This window comes from the organism of the source record quoted next, unplaced genomic scaffold (genome assembly GCF_019419815.1).
Source record: "Pyrus x bretschneideri cultivar Hongxiangsu unplaced genomic scaffold, Pyrus_bretschneideri_v1 Contig2, whole genome shotgun sequence".
NCBI classification, from domain to species: domain Eukaryota; kingdom Viridiplantae; phylum Streptophyta; class Magnoliopsida; order Rosales; family Rosaceae; genus Pyrus; species Pyrus x bretschneideri.
Genome location: NW_025999501.1, coordinates 5505767 through 5523857, shown reverse-complemented (window position 1 = coordinate 5523857; position 18091 = coordinate 5505767). Strand labels below are relative to the sequence as shown.

Here is an 18091-nt window from a genome sequence, read left to right as displayed (position 1 = left end):
AAATTTCAAATTATTTCATTAATTTCCCTATTTAATCACGCAACACACATTACACCCGCAATTCGGTCCCACGCTAACTTACGCTCGGTAGGCAGCGAGCGCGCTGGCGTATAGGCCGGCGTGTCGCGATCGCCTTGGCTTTTAATTTGACGTGGAGAAATATTAGACAGGGTGCGCATGCAACCCCTGTGCGCTTTTTAGTAGACGCCTGGCTCCTAAGTGAATAAGTCATGGTTATTATTTGTTCAATTTCCCCCACTACTTAGCTGTCTCATTTGCTTAAAGTACTCACCCAACTCTCCAACACCCTCTCTGTCTCTCTCTCTCTCTAAAAAATCACCATCGCTATTCCTCTTCCAAATCTTTCTCATCAAAATTCAGATCTTTCTCAGAAGTATAAGCTTTGGAAAAACTCAGATCAGTTCAGAAGTATAAGCTAATTCTTTATCAGCTGAATGCGCTTTGGTTTGAAGAAAACCAAAGCGATTTGTAGAAATTGTACGGTCAGTAGGGTTGTTGTTTTTGTCTATATATATATATATTGTGATCGCTCTTCTTCTTATTCTCGGTGTATTCTGAGAGATTGAGAAACGACGCCGGCCTGACACAGTGTACTGAGGAGGAAGTCAGCGTTGCGCATGTGACCAGTTGGACTTTTGGGTGTTAGTTTTAATAATTATTTGGTTTGGTTGGGGTGTCGGGAGCTTGGTGAAGAATGCCTCACAAAACGACTTACTTCTTCCCAAGGCAATTCCCGGATCGAAGGTTCGATTCGTCATCCAAACAGCTGTTGCAAGAAGATCATCACGATCACGAGAAAGGAAGCAAAGACAGCGACACTGCCACCACCTCCACCACCACCACCACAAACGTGACTAGAGATAGAGATGATCACCAACAAAAGGTGCTCAAAACCGCCACCAGCAACTTGTACAAATCCTCAGCCACTACCACTTCTGCTCTGTCTTCCGAAGTTCAGTACTTCACGGGCCACGTCCTCGAAAGGAAGCCACCGCAGTTGGCCACCTTTTGCGACTGGTTCCGTCATGACAAGAAGGGGACTAGTACTCGACCCAAGCCATCGAATACTCCTGGTCACGTGAGGGGCCCAAGGAGGTTGTCATCCTCCTCATCATCCTCATGCCACCTTGTTGATGAGGATCGCGAGCTGTTGCTCCCGCGTCTGCCTCGTCATTATCATGGTGATCACTATCACGATCATCATGTGGCCGAGGCTGGCCCACCGCAGATGGCGCCGGAGTCCACCACGATGGCTATGCTCAAGCACCGGAGTGTTGACCGGAGCTTTGACCGGCAGGTGTCGCTGCCGAGGGTTTCGAGCGGGAGTAGCTATGCGGGGAGCTTGTTTTCAGGAACGACGACGTTGGATGGGAACTTCTCTGGGGATGTTAAGGACTCGTCCGTGACAACGAGGCATTTGGAAGTGGAGGAAGAGGAGGATGTGGGGGAGGAGAGTGCTAAAGTGAGCTTGTCGCAGAGGTCTAAGGAGAGTTATTGTTTGCAGCTTCTTTTGGCCAAGAGGCTTAGTTCTCAGGCTACTCTGGGTGCTGAAACATTGTTCTTGCACGAGACTCGTACTGAACTTGAGGTTACGGATGCTGAGACGGTGTCGTACCGGCTCTGGGTAAGTTTAATTACTCTCTCTTTGTTTTCTTTTTTTCTTTTTGGCATGGTTACTTTCTCTCTCTCTCTCTCTCTCTCTCTCTCTCTCTCTCTCTCTCTCTCTCTATTTGTCCTTTTTTCCTTACGAATAATGTGTGTTAATTTTGTCTGAAATGTCAGTATTGATATCCTATTTGTATATTTTAGTTCTTGGATAAAATGGTTCTGTTACTAATAGGTCCAAGATTTTTGTGGTCCATTCCAACATCAGCCTTTGTAAGCTCCAGTGATAGAGACTACATGTTTGTATCACTATCACCACAAAATTTAATTAGGCATATGTACCAATTTGTTGCGCTTATAAAATTCGTATGTATACTTGTGTATATGTAGAGAAATTAATGCATCACTTGCCAGACTTTCGTTGTCAAATCGTAAAAACTTAGTTACTTATGTTGCTAAACTCACTGTTCGAGAACTATATAGATGATCAATGATCCAAATTCACAGTTAGACAATAAAGCATTAGTTGTGTAGGGGGAGGTGTCACAATGAGATAATATGGTGTACTATCCATTTCATATTTTTCTTTATCTTTTTGTCTTTGATATATGCCACTAAGATCTTGGTGAATTGGTACGCATTTGAACTTAAAGCTAAAGGTCAGAAGTTCGATTGAAAATATTTTCTAAATTTCAATCGTCTGTAAGGAATTTTATACATTTCTAACATTGTAGCTCGTCGTTAATGAGTAATGAATTCCGTGCAAATTTTCCAGGTCAGTGGCTGCTTGTCTTACAATGACAAGATATCAGATGGTTTCTACAACATTTTGGGGATGAATCCATATCTTTGGGTGCTATGCAATGATGTGGAGGAGGGTAAACGTATACCGTCCTTGATGTCACTTAAAGAAGTTAAACCTGGTGAGACATCAATGGAGGTGCTTCTTGTCGATAAAAATGGTGACTCTCGCCTGAAGGAGCTTCAAGATAAAGCACATCAACTATCGTGCTCTTCAGAGAATACTTTAATATTGGTGGAGAAACTTGGCAAGCTTGTTGCAGTCTATATGGGGTGGGCCTCAACTTTCCCCCCTTTTAACTTGAAACATGTTTGTTTCATTAATTATAATGTTTCTGAGTCGCTTAAACTTGAAGGGGTAATTATCCCGCGGAGCAAGGAGATCTACACACGCGTTGGAAAGTGGTTAGCAAGAGATTGAGGGATTTTCATAAGTGTATTGTGCTCCCCATTGGCATCCTATCAATGGGGCTTTGCCGGCATCGTGCCATTCTTTTCAAGGTGACAACTTGTACATCATAGTTTTGCCTATTTCTGTTTATAGTCCGCACCTTATTCGTTCTAATGGTCGTAAAAGGAATTACGAGTGTTATCTGAAAGCTAGTGCCGATTAGTTGCATCTATATATATTGTGCCGATTAGTTTATATCTTATGTATTAAGGTTTCTGAAGGCACACTTTTTTTTTGGTCATATTGAAGACACGCTCTTAGTAGTAAAATTTAGGACTCGTAATCTTTGATTGTACAACAAATGTTTCAACATATATGAATCTGTGAACAGGGTTTCACATGAGAATGCAACTGAATTAGAAGCATCAAGGGACACACAGTTATATAGAGCTATGAGTTTTCGACATGTGATCATTCAGTGAGGTATACGTATATGTAGCTTTTTGTGGTGTACTGACACAATTCTTGCCGATGTAATTGTTATCGGGTTTGTGGTGAAAGACCATGCATATTCCTATCTTTTGGTAATGTTATCTCGGAACCTGCAGGGTTGCTTATGTCGTTTCAAGCGGAATGAATGGATACAGAAAGAAAACTCACATATGTGTTTTCCTTTGTGCTTGTGTGTTGTGGACTGGTCACTCATTCTTAATAACTCAATTCTATATTTCCAACGTGCAGAAATTGGCAGACCACATAGGTTTGCCTTGTCGCATAGCTCGTGGTTGTAAGTATTGTGTAGCAGATCATCGGTCCTCTTGTCTTGTCAAAATTGAAGATGACAGGAAGCTTTTGAGGTTAGAAACTTTTAAGTGAGCGTGAAGAATTGTTGCTGGCAGATTTTTTTTTTTAATTTTTTTTAACATTTTTTATAACATGGTTCAGCATATAAATTCAATCTGAAATGTAGATATTGACTATTAGTTCATTTTTTATGTGTTTGGTAGCATTTGTTTCCCGAATGATATTTAACCATAACGTTATTTCTGGAGTTCTTGTTCATTTGATCCAAGCGCGTCAATCTTTTTCTTTCATCTATACACTCTGCAGCATTAAATCTTTGCTGAATTATTGGTCAATTCTCTGTTGTTTCTCAGTCTCACTGTTTTCTTAACTTTTGGTGTTGAAGACTTTAGCCTTGGCTCATAACTAACTTGACTGTTGTCAGATAAGTTCCCTTTCTCCCCTGTCATACCCCGTTGTTCTTATGGTGGAAATATGCATTTGATTCTGAGTACCATGTCATGCATGGTCAAAAAAGAACGTTTTCGTTTCAACTGTTCGTTTAATTCAGAATTTTATGTATATTTTTCTTCTCCATTTGATGGTTATATATGTTTCTTAATAGGGAATATGTGGTTGATCTAGTTGGGGAACCAGGAAACCTTCACGGTCCAGACTCTTCGATAAATGGAGGAACTCTTTCTTCTATACCTTCACCATTTCAAAATTCTCACCTAAAAGAATCCCAACAACCTTACAAGGATAGTGGATTATTTTGCCAATTCACAAACTCAAAGCACTCATGGGCTCCTCCTGAAGATCCCTTTTATGCAGGTAAACCTTGAAGATGCATGTTCCATTATTTCGGAGTACTTGAAATTGAAGGCAGTCTGAATGAACTACAGGATGGAGGCATCATTGTAGTTACAATGATTATTTTGTCTAATTTTAAAACTGACAACTGTTAGATTTTTGTTTTTCTTTTGTTTTGTGCATTGATACGGAGAAGAAAACGTTTGTTATGCTGCCTGATTGTACATTTGATGATTTACATAACGCATGTGGTACCATTTTTATCCTTTCTTGATAGGTTCTTCAATCCTTAAAGATCAATCTCTTACAGTCGGTGAGGAGGGAGGTCATGTCATCAAGGAAACCAATTTGCTTCCGGTTGATCAAACTAGATTTGGGTGGGAATCTTCTCTGATGCCTTTGGGTTTGAAGGGAAACGCTCCACATTGCCTTGAGGGCGATTCTTCAGAAGCTCTTGATATTACTGCAACCGCTGCTGTGGCATCATTAGAGGAATGTGCTAGACTTCGCGAAGAAAATGCTGTTATACAACAAGCTTACAGAAAGGAGATTGTTGCATCAAGAAGTCAGTTTATAAGTAACAGTGTTGACCAATGTAAAGTAACTTTGTACAACCAATCAGATCTAGAGGGGGTTCATAGTGAACTTGTGAAACAAGGTAGAATTTCTGCTGTGACTATCCCAAGGTACTTGAATCTTGAACCGTCTCTTGCAATGGACTGGCTTGAGATCGCATGGGACGAGTTGAATATCAAAGAGCGTGTTGGTGCTGGTATCTATCCTCCCCTTTATTGAACTAGATGCATGTTTATTTCTTTTTATTTGCTCAATCACTACTCTTCGCTTCTACATGAATTCATATTCTGCTCCTTTCCAGGCTCATTTGGGACAGTGCATCGTGCAGAATGGAATAGATCGGTAAGTATTTTATGTTAAAGAAGATATCTTGGATTAGTATAGTGAATCTTGTAAATCTGTACTTAGCCTTTACTTACCTGATAAGGTTTGACTTCCTTGTTTCTAGGCATTAGTTTAGGATTAGGGTTGTGTCTTTCGTATATATATTGTAACCCTAGCCTTCGGCATTATTATGAAAAGCATTCTACAATATCACGTTTTCTTATATGGTATCAAGAGCCAACGATCTAGCAAAACCTCGACAGATATTAAACCCTAGCAACCATAGCCATGGGTGAAAAACCAGAACAGTCAACCTCCTCAGGCATGACTTTGCATCAGAAGTGGGAACACCCTAATCATCCACTTTATCTTCATCACTCGGATCAGCCTGGCGCCATTCTTGTACCGCAGCCACTCGTGGAAGACAACTATGGCACATGGGCACAATCCATGACCATGGCCTTGATGGTTAAAAACAAGTTAGGGCTGGTTGATGGAACAATCACGAAGCCAACTGATGCACAGGTTGAAGAGTTACAGCAATGGAACTGGTGCAATAATCTGGTGAAAACATGGTTGCTCGGCTCCATGTCAAAAGAAATCTCAGGAAGTGTCATACACTGCAAGGATGCGCGGCAGATGTGGCTTGACCTGCAAGAAAGGTTTTCTCATGTGAACATCGTTCAACTGTTTCACATAGAAAACGAAATCCATAATTGTGTGCAAAGCAACATGACGGTGAGTTCTTACTTCACAAAACTCAAGAGTCTTTGGGATGAACGTGATACCTTATGTTCAATCCCGACATGCCATTGTGAAGCAAGGAACGAGATAACATCATATGTTGAGACTCAGAAAACAATGAAATTCCTTATGGGCTTACGTGACTCATATGCTACAGTTCGTAGCAACACCCTCTTGCTGGATCCATTGCCAACTGTTAACAAAGCATATGCACTTGTTCTTCGTCATGAGAAACAAGTTGAAGTATCAAACGGAAAGGGCAGCACCGTGCAGCCTGAAGCTGCTGTGTTTGCAGTGAGGGGCGCTGGTCGAGAACCCGAGGCAGAAGATGGTAGTCAGCGATGCGCCAAATGCAACAAGACCAATCATAGCACCAAGAATTGTCGTGCTCATCTCAAGTGCACGTTTTGCGGTTGGAAAAGACACACTTTTGACTCTTGCCGCAAAAGAAAAGCAGCGGCTGAGACTGAACAAAATCGCCCTTTCAAGGGCAACCAAGTCACGGGTCGTGACAAGAAGGATGCAATGCCCAATTTTCCTTTTTCTCCAGAGGACTGCAAGCAGATTCTTCAGCTTTTGAACAAAAGCAAATCCTCCTTTGCTAATCAAGTGGGTAACTCTTCGAATCATGAAGAACTCTCAGGTAAAGCTTTTTCTTTCATGCGTAATGGAAGGCAAGTTATTTGGATTTTGGACAGTGGCGCCACCGACCACATCGTATGCAGTCCTGAGTTTCTCACGTCCTCAAAACGTGTTGAAAATCATAATGTTGAATTACCAAATGGTTCCCTTGCTAATGTAACTCATGTCGGCCAAGTGGTTTTCTCTCCCAACTTTATCCTTGACAATGTTTTATGCGTACCATTGTTTATGATAAATCTCATATCTATTAGCAAGTTAGCTTACGATTCCCTTTACATCACCATTTTTCTCAAACAATCTTGTGTCATACAGGACCTACGTTCGGGGAAGATGATTGGGACGGGAATTGAACGGGAGGGACTTTACCATCTCGACCCACCAAGGAAGGGATCCTGCAACACCACCACCACTATGAGTTCTCCTTTTTGGCACCAACGCCTTGGGCATCCATCACCTAAAGTGTCCTCGTTACTTCCCTTTATGCACAATAAGTCATGTGATTCCAATACATGTTTAATTTGCCCATTGGCTAAACAAACCAGATTATCTTTTCCCTTGAGTTCTATATCTACTCGTTCATGTTTTGAATTAATACATATTGACATTTGGGGGGGTTATCAAGTTCCTTCCCTCTCAGGTGCCAAATATTTTCTTACCATTGTTGATGATTACACACGGTGCACCTGGGTTTATTTGATGAAACAAAAATCTGACACACAAGATATTCTTGTTCAATTTATACACATGGTTGAGAATCAATTCAATACAACAGTTAAGGTGATTCGAAGTGATAACGGTCCCGAGTTCAAACTTGTCACCTTTTATCAACTCAAAGGGATCCTGCATCAAACCAGTTGTGTCAACACACCACAACAAAATGGTGTTGCTGAACGCAAACACCGTCACCTGTTAAATGTTGCTCGAGCCTTCCTTTTTCAAGCCAACCTTCCTAAACATTTTTGGGGGGATGCTATTCTTACTTCGGCCTATCTTATCAATCGTACACCCACACCACTTCTCCAAGGGCAAACACCATACCACAAGTTGTTTCACAAGGCACCTCATTACATGCATTTACGTGTCTTTGGATGCTTATGTTTTGCATCCACCCATGCACAAAAACCCTCTAAATTTGATCCCCGTGCACGACGGTGCATTTTTGTTGGGTATCCTTATGGCCAGAAGGGTTACCGCTTGTTTGACCTTACACTTAACAAGTTTTTTGTGTCACGGGATGTCCTCTTTTTCGAAGACCATTTTCCCTACAACTTACCCCACCTTTCTGCTGCTTCCCCTCCCACTCCTCCTTCCCTTCCCGTAGCACCCTACTCGCCATCCTTTGATCCAGTCCCTATATTTCCCATAGAACCTCCCATCGCTTCCCCCCCTGACATCGCTCTCCCTGTTGAGCCTACTTCCCCTTCCTTACTTTCTCCACCCACATCCCCTCCGTCTTCCTCTCCTGCTGCACCACCGCCACCCCGGCGTGGCACACGTCCTACCAAACCATCTTCTTTCTTGCAGGATTTCCATGTTGAGACCTCTCTCCCGTCCCGACTTGCTCCTTCCTCGAATATGGTTCAGGTATCAGGTACTGCTCACCCTCTGTCTCATTACTTATCTTACAATCGCCTCTCCCCTATGCATAAGCATTTTGTTACTAACGTCACCACCATTCGAGAACCCACCACCTTCCTGCAGGCTGTCCAACATCCACAATGGCGTGATGCCATGCACCACGAACTTGCTGCCCTTCAGGCAAACCATACTTGGTCCCTTGTTCCACTTCCTCCTCACAAAAAGCCGATTGGCTGCAAATGGGTGTACAAGGTTAAGCTTAAACCTGATGGGACCATCGAGCGTTACAAAGCTCGGTTGGTTGCCAAGGGCTATAGTCAAATCGAAGGGGTCGACTATCGTGAAACCTTTGCTCCAGTTGCCAAGTTAACCACTGTCCGTGTACTCCTTAGTGTTGCTGTTGTACGTCATTGGCATTTACATCAACTAGATGTCAACAACGCCTTCTTGCATGGCAATCTGGATGAGGAAGTGTACATGAATTTACCTCCTGGCTTTGGACGAAAGGGGGAGACTCGTGTTTGCAAGCTACACAAATCCTTATATGGTTTAAAACAAGCCTCAAGACAATGGTTCATTAAACTTTCCACTGCTCTCAAGGCTGCTGGATTTCATCAATCGTGTTCTGACTATTCATTGTTCGTCCGAAGTCAGCACGGTAACTTCATTGCTTTATTGGTATATGTTGATGATGTAATTTTAGCAGGAAATAATCTACAAGAAATTGAAGCCACGAAGCAGTCCCTTTCACAACAATTCAAATTAAAGGATTTGGGACAACTCAAGTATTTCTTGGGGTTAGAGGTTGCACGGTCTACAAATGGCATCACCTTATGTCAACGCAAATATGCATTGGATATCTTAGATGATGCAGGATTTTTGGGTGCTAAACCTTCACGGTTTCCTGTAGAATCAAATGTTTCTCTTACACAGATGGAAGGAGAACTTCTTATTGATGCTTCATCATATAGAAGACTTGTGGGTAGGTTGATCTACCTAACCATAACCAGGCCGGACTTAGCTTATGTTGTGCACATGTTAAGCCAGTTTATGGACAAGCCTAGACAACCACACCTTGAGGCAGCACACAAAGTTCTCAGATACATCAAGAGTTCACCGGGACAAGGTATATTGCTGCCATCCAAGGGATCCTTGCAGTTAAGTGCATTCTGTGACGCTGATTGGGCCAGGTGCAAGGACACAAGAAGATCAATAACAGGTTATTACATTCAACTGGGTCAAGCACCGATATCCTAGAAAACAAAGAAGCAAACTACTGTCTCTCGTTCCAGTGCTGAAGCCGAGTACCGTTCCATGGCAGCCACATGTTGTGAGATCACGTGGTTAAAGAACATTTTGAGAGATTTAAAGGTGAGTCATTCACAACCAGTCATGTTATTCTGTGATAACCAAGCAGCCATATACATTGCTTCAAACCCGGTATTTCATGAAAGGACAAAGCACATAGAGATTGATTGTCATTTGGTAAGAGAGAAGATTCAAGAAGGAATGATTCGTACGGCATACATACGAACAAGTGATCAACCAGCAGACATCTTCACCAAACCGTTGAATTCTACACAGTTTGAAACATTGCTCAGCAAGTTGGGTGTTATTAACATACACTCCAACTTGAGGGGGAGTGTTAAAGAAGATATCTTGGATTAGTATAGTGAATCTTGTAAATCTGTACTTAGCCTTTACTTACCTGATAAGGTTTGACTTCCTTGTTTCTAGGCATTAGTTTAGGATTAGGGTTGTGTCTTTCGTATATATATTGTAACCCTAGCCTTCGGCATTATTATGAAAAGCATTCTACAATATCACGTTTTCTTATATATTTATTGTGATTGGGCCGCGATTATTTGTTTACAGGAGGAAGAGTGGTTCAGTTATGACGTGAATACTTTTGATATGCTGTATCTGTTTGGTCTGATCACGAGAACAAACTTGATGAGTGGTGCATATTGCTTAATATAATATAGCTGCAGAGTTTGGCCTCTGTGCCAGTTCTTTTACTCATTCCCATCTTCGGGATAGGTCTAGTAACTACTTGTGTTTCCGAAAAAGAACTTACTCCATTGGCCAATTTAATTAGATGATCAAGCGTAATTTAACTTTTTGCTTAATCTGTTCCTTCTTCTCATGTCTTCGGTTAGACGTTGAACATCTGTCTTGTAATATATATCAACGTAGTTTGCTGTTGCACCTAATTCTTTCTTCCTTTGTTTTCGTTTTCTACTAAAATTTAATTTTGGTGTAATCCAGGATGTTGCCGTCAAGGTTCTAACTGTTCAGGATTTCCATGATGATCAATTGAAAGAGTTTTTACGTGAGGTAGGTTTCCTTTGTATGTGCATCAGAAACTTGTATATCATTAGATTGAAGCCTTTTAGCTGAAGTTGATTTTCACATTGTATTCAGGTTGCAATTATGAAACGTGTTCGTCATCCAAACGTAGTTCTTTTCATGGGTGCGGTTACAAAGCGTCCTCATCTGTCTATAGTGACTGAATATCTGCCAAGGTAATTTCTTTCCAACTTTTTTTATTGACAGTTAATTCTTATGTGTATAAATACCAACTTTTTCTATTGACAGTTAATTCTCATGTGTATAAATACCGGAGTCATTATTATGTCTAAACCCGTTGCTATCATGGTATTGGCGACACAGGGGTAGTCTTTATCGCCTCATTCACAGGCCAGCTTCCGGGGAACTTCTGGATCAGAGGAGGCGGTTGCGATTGGCATTGGATGTGGTTTGTGCAATTTAGCATCATCATTTCCCTTCTCACATGCTAACTATGTTTTCTGTTAGTTTAACTCTGCAAGTTATCTTCCCTGCAGGCCAAGGGGATCAATTACCTCCATTGTCTTAACCCTCCTATTGTCCATTGGGATCTTAAGTCTCCAAATTTGTTGGTTGATAAAAATTGGACAGCAAAGGTATATTTAGATACAGAAAGAGATTTGCATGGTGCTTTGAGTTCTCCGGTTGGGTGTTTGTGGACTTGATTTGTTTCATTTATTCCTAGGTATGCGATTTTGGGTTGTCCAGATTTAAGGCGAACACTTTCATATCATCCAAGTCCGTCGCTGGAACAGTAAGTCTCTCTCTCTCTCTCTCTCTCTCTCTCTGTGCGCGCATATACAGGAGTCTGCCAGCGTGCACAAATTCATTGTTTGTGGACTTAATCTGTATTACCACGGCTGTCGAATTCATTGTTTCTGAGAAATAGGATTGAGATGAAAGCCTAGGTCAATGTTTGTTTGGTGTTTTTGTCTCACAAATTAGTTTTAGTTGTTTCTGCTACATTAGTGTATACATATGCTATGAATGCTGTGTGCAAGCGGAGTTACCATGAACTCTTTAGTCCGCTATGTAAAGTCGGGCATTTCCATCAATACTTTCGCAGGTTGAAGTATTACTTTGCAGTGCATCAATCATCATGTAACTCACTAAATTTAATTTTCAGCCTGAGTGGATGGCTCCAGAATTCCTTCGAGGAGAGCCCTCAAATGAGAAGTCCGATGTTTACAGTTTCGGAGTGATCCTATGGGAACTTGTAACCATGGAACAACCCTGGAAAGGTCTTAGCCCCGCCCAGGTACATGTCGTGATCAGCATCTACTTTCTTTCAGTCTTGTCCTGCACGCTACACGCTATGACTTAATTCTCTATTTTCTTTGTTTTCCCTTTTATTAACTATGGTAAATGATGTCGTTCAATCTCTCAGGTAGTCGGAGCAGTTGCTTTCCAGAACAGAAGGCTTGCTATCCCTGTTAATACTCCCCCAATGTTGGCTTCGCTTGTGGAATCCTGCTGGGCTGAGTAAGTCTACCCGAGATCTTCCCAGTTGTGATCGAAGTAGATCAATACAACTCTACTATAACGTGTATACCGAGTGCCAAGAGACTAATCTATCTTCCACATGTAGCGTGGAAGATAAACTGCGACTTACGGGCAACTTAGATCTCCTTGTGTACTTGTGTAAACATGCAGAACCGATCTTTGGGACGACCAATTAGTAGCACCTGTGGAGTCCTGTTTGTTTATATGTCTATATGTTTAGTTGGTGACGTTTGTTTGTTTTGTTTGCAGTGATCCAGCCCAGCGCCCTTGTTTTGGTAGCATAGTAGAGTCACTAAAGAGGTTGCTAAAGTCTCCTCTGCAATTGGTTCCGGTGGCTGGAACATCGCCTTCTGCCCGGATCTGAGTTGAAGAGTTGACGGTTATACTTTGGTAGTCGAATTTCTGCAACTGACTAAGCTTCTTTGGTTCTTGGCAAGTTTGTAGACGCGTTTCTTGCCTAACCCAATGACCGTCGCGTAATACGCATGGTTTAGCAATGTACCCAAATATCGAAGAGGATCAAACCGTACTATTCAAATATTTTTGGTCTTTTCAGATCGATGAACGTTTGATTTCTCTTTTAACATGGACTCTAGACTTTAAAATCGAAAGTTTGTTTGTTTTTTTTTTTTTTTTCACAATTAAAAATAAACTTTTAAAATATATAACTAGTGATTAAATAAAAGAAAATGACGGTTCCCAAAGCTAGGGACGGATGGAAATAAGGACCGTCTGAGTCTGAAAATATACATGTGAAGGATTTTGCATGCTAGGCATATTTTAACGTACTGCATCGATAACATTCAACAAATTCTCTATACCGTTTTTAGCATATACTAATATATGTTGATACGTGTTCAATAAGCTTACCAAGTGAATAAATTGATTTTTTTTTCCTATGTGCTTTGCGCTCTATTCTTATGTAAACTTGTACTTAACACTGAGACCCTCTTCAAATCTTGAATCTGTCACTGCATGGAGCTACGTATAAGTCTTTGGTCACATGCTAATCAAATTCATTTGATGAATTGTCATCCGTACGTGGGAAAGTTGAGGCAAGCCCCATGAGAAGAGGAGAAGAGGAGAAGAGGAGGCTTCATTAAATATCACAAAAGGCGGTCACAGAGTCCAGTCAGTCAAAATAGTCGACCCTCCCTCCTTAGTCTTCCCCTTCCCAATTTTCCCATCTCTCTCCCAATCCTCCCTCAACCCGATTCCCAAACATCCACTCATGGATTTCCTTCAATCCCAACTCCGATACATCAATTCCCAAACAGATGAATCCGCACCGATCGACCGGTCCCGAATCGCCAAGGACATTCTCCTCCAGGCCGGCCTAATCCTCGTCGTCGTCGTCGCCTTCCTCTCCATCCACAACATCCCCCAAAAACTCATCGCCAACCTCCGCTACCGCTTCCGCAACAAACCCGCAGCCCAAGCCAAGCGTCACTTCGTCCTTGGCGCCCAGCTCCTCGGTCAGTCCCGATCCGCCAACTCCCGCTCCTCCTCCGCCTCCCTCTCCCAGCAGGCCCTCGACGAGGCCGAGAAGGCTATCGCCCTCGACCCCAAGGACGCCGCCGCCCACATCCTCAAAGCCCTCGCCCTCGACGCCCAGGGATACAAGACCTCAGCCCTCGACGCCATCGACGTCGCTCTGTCCCCTCTCTGCCGGAAGAGCCTGACCGAAGAGGATCGCGGGGATGCGCTTGTCAAGAGGGCGGAGATCAAGCTGTCGATGAACCGGAAAGCCCAGGTTGACTCGGTGATCGAGGATTTGACTCGGGCTGTGGAGCTGAGTCCGGAAAATGTGAAGGCGTTTTGTACGTTGGGAGAGTGCTATGAGGGGAAGAAGATGGCGGAGGAGGCCAGGAAGGCTTACGAGGCGGCGCTGAAGGTCCAGCCCAGATTGAAAGCCGCCATGGACGCTCTGGACCGGCTCGGTTCGGCTTAGGCGAAGCTGGGCTCGGGTTGAGTTCGGATTCCGGTTTTTATATTTTTGTTTTGTAGTTTCAAATTTGTGGCATTTGGTTTATGATTATCAGGGGATTTTGTAGCTACTATTTACTAACACGGCGGTGCAAATGAAGGATTATAAATTATGAGTGTAAATGACTTTGATTTACATGTATTTTTTTAGGAAATTATTTCAACACACCCGTGTTAATTTTTGAGCTTATTTTTAACTACAATCTTGAAACTCAATTTTGAAAATAAGAGGGTAAAAATCATTTTTCTTATCATACCTCTCAACCCAAATTTTCATTTCATTAGAGTTTGTGAAATTCTTTTGTTTTTGTCTTTTTTGAACAATGTGAAATTCTTTTGTTTTACTAACCTAAAAGTAAAATGAAGTTTAAAACCAAATTTAATGTTTCAATCAATATATGACATTTGGGAGTTGGTGGCGCGGAGTATCGATGATGGGTGGTGGAGGCGGTGCTCGTGGTGAGGTGGTGGCCACAACAATGGTAGGTGAGAGCGGGGGTGATGGTGGTAGTGGTGGTAAGGTGGGCATGTAAGAGTGAAATTGGTGCCATTTTGTATTGTTTGATTGGAGTTAAGAGGAAAGACTTGAGGAATTCAGCAGAAAATTATAGCCTGCACTACGAGTGGTAAAACGACGATAACTTTGTCCACGTTGCTCGGAATTGAATTGCGCAAAATTCTATAGAAATCTGACATTCGTATCTTCGTGATGGAGCATGACACAAACTCCACGTAGCTTGGATTTGTCAGTGCTGTTGCGATGTGCTGGTTAGGCTGACTTGCTATTAAGCTGCTTTATGTACCAAATTTGAAACCGTTCTGTTTTCTGGAAAATTCGAAAAATAGTAACATTGTAGCTCTACTTCTCAGCTGTCTAGATGTATATGAAACTCCACTTGAAAAAATCAAGAAGGCTTTGAGATCTTCGTTTTCCCACAGCCATGCAGTTATGATAGGCACATAGCTTCAGTTGTCTTTGTTCGAAAAACTAAAGGATTGGCTATGTAGAAAATTTTGAAATTTGGACACAACGATCTTCAGGGTCTTAGCCTTGGTCTCCATTTGTCCTTGTGTTGAATGAAGTTCATCTGAAAAGTCGACTTTCGTTATCAGTCATCCAGGTGCACATAATGGGTTTAAGGCACGACTACATTGTCCCCAGAGCTTTGCGAACACTAGCTCCAGTCGAAGTGTTAGTGAACATTGATTGAGTTGCATGAAAACCTTATTGTAGACTTTAGATGAGTAATTAGATGAGTAATCTATGAGTCGAACTTGCAATGAGGTGTTGGTCTGCATAGAACCAAACCCGCTTTGCTCATTGGCTTGGAAGTATGATCGTTGTTCTGTTTTGGAATCGGTGCTTGTGCTTTTTCTACGTGACTTGCCCCCAATAAATTTCTATCCTTGTTGGACTCTACTATGCTCGTCAAAGCAGTTGTGTTGTTGTCAGAGTTACTGGCTCCACTAGATTACTTAGGTATTAGTATTCTCAACTTTCCGATCCATTGAAGATTTATTTTGTCCTTATATTTGTTTTATACCCATTTTATACAGTGGTTGTCCATATTTAGGGACTCCACTGGAGATGCTCTAATTATGTTGGAATGGAGTCAAGCTAAAACATCTTAGACCATCTTCAAAATAGATGTTAAATTTTAAACACAAAATTTAAATTTGAAGGCTTATGTGACACATTGATCTTTAATCTTTTTGTAAATTTTGTTCTCCAACTGATATGTCAAATTTAAACTATTATTAATTACATTATTTACTTTTCATAATTGTAATTAGTATTTTTAAAACAAATGATAAAACAAAAATTATATAAAAATAAAAAATTATTATCCACTAGAAATAGATTTGAAGCTTCTATTAAATTTGATAGCAACTCCTCAGCTGCTATTCCATGTCATGCCACATAGAAATTGGCATTTCGGTTGGAAAACACTAGTGCTTGTCTTTTTTTAGGGTGCTATCCACACACCCCATTTTACTTCTCACACATCCCTTGATAATTTATGTTTGTTGATTTTCTTCAATTCATCCGATCCGATGACCGAAAATTAAAAGGTATGTTAGAAGTAGAATGGGGTGTGTGGATATCACACCCCTTTTTTTTACCGGTATTGCTATTGTGGACATTTTGACATTTCCTTTAAAGATGCTCTTAATCATATAGTTCAAAAGTTTAATAAAAAGTCAAAATCCTGTAGATGTTTAGTTAAAAAATTGCAAGATAGGAGGTGGGGATTCTAATTTCTCTTAAATTTTAAGTGAAGTAGATTTTAGTGAAAAATACAATACAAAACGATGCCTTAGATATGACAACTATTTATATCGAATTTAAAGTCGAGAATTGTTACCTTCAAATTCAAAGGTTTTTTTTTTTTTTACCCTCTTCTTCTAACATAAGTGATAATGAATCACATGCTAACTATGTTTTCTGTTAGTTTAACTCTGCAAGTTATCTTCCCTGCAGGCCAAGGGGATCAATTACCTCCATTGTCTTAACCCTCCTATTGTCCATTGGGATCTTAAGTCTCCAAATTTGTTGGTTGATAAAAATTGGACAGCAAAGGTATATTTAGATAAAGAAAGAGATTTGCGTGGTGCTTTGAGTTCTCCGGTTGGGTGTTTGTGGACTTGATTTGTTTCATTTATTCCTAGGTATGCGATTTTGGGTTGTCCAGATTTAAGGCGAACACTTTCATATCATCCAAGTCCGTCGCTGGAACAGTAAGTCTCTCTCTCTCTCTCTCTCTGTGCGCGTATACAGGAGTCTGCCAGCGTGCACAAATTCATTGTTTGTGGACTTAATCTGTATTACCGCAGCTGGCAAATTCATTGTTTCTGAGAAATAGGATTGAGATGAAAGCCTAGGTCAATGTTTGTTTGGTGTTTTTGTCTCACAAATTAGTTTTAGTTGTTTCTGCTACATTAGTGTATACATATGCTATGAATGCTGTGTGCAAGCTGAGTTACCATGAACTCTTTAGTCCGTACGTGGGAAAGTTGAAGAAAAGTCATTCGTACGTGGGAAATTTGAAGGCTTATGTGACACATTGATCTTTAATCTTTTTGTAAATTTTGTTCTCCAACTGATATGTCAAATTTAAACTATTATTAATTACATTATTTACTTTTCATAATTGTAATTAGTATTTTTAAAACAAATGATAAAACAAAAATTATATAAAAATAAAAAATTATTATCCACTAGAAATAGATTTGAAGCTTCTATTAAATTTGATAGCAACTCCTCAGCTGCTATTCCATGTCATGCCACATAGAAATTGGCATTTCGGTTGGAAAACACTAGTGCTTGTCTTTTTTTAGGGTGCTATCCACACACCCCATTTTACTTCTCACACATCCCTTGATAATTTATGTTTGTTGATTTTCTTCAATTCATCCGATCCGATGACCGAAAATTAAAAGGTATGTTAGAAGTAGAATGGGGTGTGTGGATATCACACCCCTTTTTTTTACCGGTATTGCTATTGTGGACATTTTGACATTTCCTTTAAAGATGCTCTTAATCATATAGTTCAAAAGTTTAATAAAAAGTCAAAATCCTGTAGATGTTTAGTTAAAAAATTGCAAGATAGGAGGTGGGGATTCTAATTTCTCTTAAATTTTAAGTGAAGTAGATTTTAGTGAAAAATACAATACAAAACGATGCCTTAGAAATGACAACTATTTATATCGAATTTAAGGTCGAGAATTGTTACCTTCAAATTCAAAGGTCCCCCCCCCCCCCCCCCCCCCCCCAACACTTCTAACATAAGTGATAATGAATCCAAGGGAATTGGCACATATAAATTTAAAATTCGGACTTTTTTTTTCTTTCTTTTAAGTCCCCTTTGGTTTTTTCTTTTTTACAGAAAAACTGCTTCACTTTAAAATTAAGCAATAATAAAGTGGTATGGAAAAAAATAAAATATCACGTTTATTTTAAAAGCAAAGGCCATC

General features: G+C 40.7%; 2 protein-coding genes and 1 long non-coding RNA gene across 3 annotated transcripts; all 3 read left to right on the top strand.

Moving 5' to 3' along the window:
- Nucleotides 1–314: 314 nt before the first annotated feature.
- On the top strand, nt 315–12714 carry LOC125476726 (serine/threonine-protein kinase CTR1-like). The gene is made up of 15 exons (XM_048583156.1): nt 315–1645; nt 2402–2700; nt 2784–2928; nt 3560–3675; nt 4227–4435; nt 4692–5186; nt 5292–5332; nt 10547–10615; nt 10703–10803; nt 10952–11036; nt 11125–11223; nt 11313–11381; nt 11754–11885; nt 12015–12109; nt 12380–12714. Exons 1-15 carry the CDS (start codon nt 716–718, stop codon nt 12492–12494), a joined length of 3000 nt encoding a protein of 999 aa, XP_048439113.1. The 5' UTR covers nt 315–715; the 3' UTR covers nt 12495–12714.
- A 647-nt stretch (nt 12715–13361) lies between these two features.
- On the top strand, nt 13362–14081 carry LOC125476802. The gene has a single exon (XM_048583354.1). The coding sequence runs from the start codon at nt 13362–13364 to the stop codon at nt 14079–14081; it is 720 nt and encodes a 239-aa protein (XP_048439311.1).
- Nucleotides 14082–16557: 2476 nt separating this feature from the next.
- On the top strand, nt 16558–16827 carry LOC125476727. Its single transcript, XR_007258021.1, has 2 exons — nt 16558–16697; nt 16787–16827. It is a non-coding gene; the product is annotated as an uncharacterized LOC125476727 (long non-coding RNA).
- The last annotated feature ends 1264 nt before the right edge of the window (nt 16828–18091 follow it).